The 3,385-nt window shown below is 36.3% G+C and overlaps 1 protein-coding gene across 1 annotated transcript in view; it reads right to left on the bottom strand.

Moving 5' to 3' along the window:
• The window catches only part of LOC107097722 (tetratricopeptide repeat protein 39C-like), a 17,177-nt gene that overhangs the window by 11,892 nt on the left and 1,900 nt on the right, over positions 1-3,385 (bottom strand). The window contains exon 2 of the mRNA XM_015394980.1: positions 3,016-3,064. Coding sequence (XP_015250466.1) covers positions 3,016-3,064 — 49 coding nt within the window. The remainder of the gene's footprint in view (positions 1-3,015; positions 3,065-3,385) is intronic.

Raw genomic sequence — 3,385 nt, 5'->3', positions numbered from 1 at the left:
TGAGATCCTTCTCTCTAAGTTTTGTTAATAAATTCTGTTAATACTTGATTTTTCTTTTTGTACCCTATTTGAATAACATCCGGATTGAACCAGAGGTGATCACCATTTGATCACCAATGGTGATTGAACAAAGAATTCTTCAAAGATTTGCCAATAGATGAATTAGATCAAATTCTATTTTATTAATCTATAGCCTTCTTTAAAAAGTCATTTTCAAGAACTATATTTTTTTGGTCGCTCCCCCAGTTTGCTTGGGGCAAATTGAAGCCTTGCCTGCTCATACTGTTAAACTGGAAAAAAAATGGAAATCTAGATAAGTCATTTTGTCTTGAAATAAGTGCATCTGTTCTTAAATTGAAGAGGTAAAACAGACAGTTTGCCAATGGAACAAGACAATTGTCTTATTTCAAATGCATATTATCTAATTATCCTATTTTAAGAGTATAAATACTCATTCCATTGGCAATCTATCTCATTTACCTACTGAAATTAAGGGTAAATACACTTTATTTAAGACATTTTTACTTATTTCTAGATCGTTTTTGCAGTGTAGCTGTGGTGACCATATCTGTAATGTCAATCTCTTCGATTTAAATTATGTTTTAAGTTCATGTCTTATCTCATCACTTATCTTGGAGTATTTAAACATTGGCTGAACAATCAATGTAATTTGTAACAATATCAGAATAATAAAAAAAAAAGCAATTTTCCAAAAACAAGCGCAATCCATTTTTTTCAATCCATGCATTTTCGGTGGCGGTGATATGCTTAAATTTGGTTTGCCGCTGAACAGAAGGAAAGCAAGAGTTGCAGCTAGCATACTAGCTGGAAGGAAGGACTTTCCTATTTATTCAAGGTAATGAAAACAATGACACCATGGAGACAAACATGAAAATGTCTTGGGGTGAGTTTTGGCATGGGTGTAGCAATACGATACGCGTCACGATACTTGGGTCACAATACGATTTCACAATATTGCAATATTACTATATATTAGAATATTTTCCCCAGCTAACAAAATTAAATGCATAGATGAAAGACCAAGTGCTGTATATGTTCATCAGAAGATATTGATCATTTTGTTATTTTGGTATCCATGTTGTTTGGGGTTTGAGTCAGCAAAGGCTCCACAGGGCTCTGTGCCAGAATGGCAGGGCAGAGGTAGCCCATTTTCACCTCATTGTTTTTTCAGTAAAAATGTTTTGTTTTAAAAAAAAAATCGATATTAGGTACTGAAAGATCGATTTTGTATCTGGCAGCCGAAAATCACAATCTATCGCCGAATCGATTTTTTTCCCACACCCCTAAAAATGCCTGTGTTTAGTTTAAAGGAACTTTTAAATAAAAAAAAAAAAGAAGCTATTTTTACAAGCTATTTTTGCAGCCCTAATTCAGAGTTGGACTAGAGCTGTACAATCTGGTAAATTATAAACCCATTATCAGTGTGTGCAATAGTGCAATTACAGTGGATTCAGTGTATTGGGTTAAGGATAAATGGCCTGTACTTATACAGCGCTTTTTCAAGTCGGACTTAACCAAAGCACTTCACACTACATTCAGTCATTCATCCATTCATGCACACCCACACACTGATGGTGGCAAGCTACATTGTAACCACAGCTGCCCTGGGGCTCACTGACAGAAGTGAGTCTGCCGTATACTGGCGCCTCAAGTCCCTCTGACCACCATCAGTAGGCAATACATGTAAAGGGTCTTGTCCAAGGACAAAACAACACTGAAAGCCAGAGCTTTCAACAACCAAAAACCCCCCGATAGCAGGGCAAACTCTTTCATCCGAACCCCACCATTTTAGAAAGAGTAAAAGAAAAACTCTCAAGGAACACATAAACAACAAAAAAATTTAGGATTAGAGTCAGTCTCAGTCTGCAAAGGCCTTCTCGCAGATGTGGTCTGATGTTACATGTCAAGTATTATTATAAACTGTTTCTATTTCTACAGTATATTTGAGAAATTAAACATACTTTTTCTTCTATTAAAGTTATTATAATTTTTTCATTATTAAAGAGCTCACGAGGAGTGGTGAGAACTCTAGAGGGAAAAACATGATGTAATTGTAAAATTGAAAGGCTTTCCTAATATCCTGCAGCCCCAGCCTATTTGAGAGGAAATAAAGTGCTCTATGGGAGTCCAGACATTTGTTTAATGAGTCCCTTTTTATTGATGAAAGTGTAAAATTCATTATTCTACTGTGTCAGGACTTTGGTTGTCAATTTGTTTTGTTTATTTAACATAATTCCCAAGTGGTTAAATAATTAAATCACAAATTTTCTGCCAAGATGATAGAATCTTCATTAAGACAGATTGTCTGCAGGGTGTAGCATGATATTATATTTCATTTATATGTCACATAGAAGAAGCACTAAGCTACAGTAGTTGTAGAGGATATTCTTATTTGTTTAAATATCACATGGTTATTTAATTTAAAAAAGATGTATGAAATAACTTGAAAGAAGCAGAAAGGTGATGATGTGTTTTTAACTGGACTCTGCTTTCAGAATGTCATGCATGAAGAAAAGAAGGGGGAGGCAGCATGTCACATGATATAATTTCCCTTTAAATGGTTGGTTATGTGACAGTCAGATTTGCCGTCCCAACAGCCCGGTGCTTTTAGCATTAAGTGAAAGCAGTGACATCATCCTGGCCTTCGTTTTATGTTAGGGGTCACATTAAGGGGTATGGCAGAGAGAGTTCTTATATGCGTGTGAGCAGCACATCATGTTATGAATCATCTCCCTCAATCAACACTGACAGACACTGGCTTTCAGTCATCTACTCTCCCCCTCAGTAATGCATTTCTTGACCTGAGGATGCATCCATTATGTTAATGGTTATAAATGGGGAGGAAAAAAGGAGGATATCAGTGGTGACAATGTGAGCTCAGCTGTTTGACAGATTTCTCTGGTCTCACATCTAACATTGATTCTGACTTTTCTTCTACATTTGTCTCTGGCTTCATCTGACTGCTGGAGTGGCGCTTCTTAAGGCGGATCTCACCAGGAAACTGACGAAGCTTGCTCCGAAGCTCATCAAAGGGCTGTGAGTCCTAAAAGGAGACAGAGAGATTAGGGGAAAAAATAAGAGACCACAACAAAGCAAAGCAAAAAGCAAAGCAAAAAAAAAAAACAAACAATGCTGGCCTTTCCTATGTAATTTTTTTCCCGCTTGTGTGTTTTTTAATAGAATGTGCTCAGAACATGCTGCCACTGTTGATTACAGTCGACCATGACCAGGAAACACTCCACAACTAGCTTTAATGTAAAAGACTGTGGAATAAATGCCAAGTTCATGTCATGTTCACTTACTAATGTCAGGATATACAACTTAAAACTGATAAAGAATAACACAGAAAAGAAGAATATATAAT

Source organism: Cyprinodon variegatus, unplaced genomic scaffold, assembly GCF_000732505.1.
Source record: "Cyprinodon variegatus isolate N-32 unplaced genomic scaffold, C_variegatus-1.0 Scaffold717, whole genome shotgun sequence".
Lineage (NCBI taxonomy): Eukaryota > Metazoa > Chordata > Actinopteri > Cyprinodontiformes > Cyprinodontidae > Cyprinodon > Cyprinodon variegatus.
This window is presented reverse-complemented; position numbering and strand designations above follow the sequence as displayed.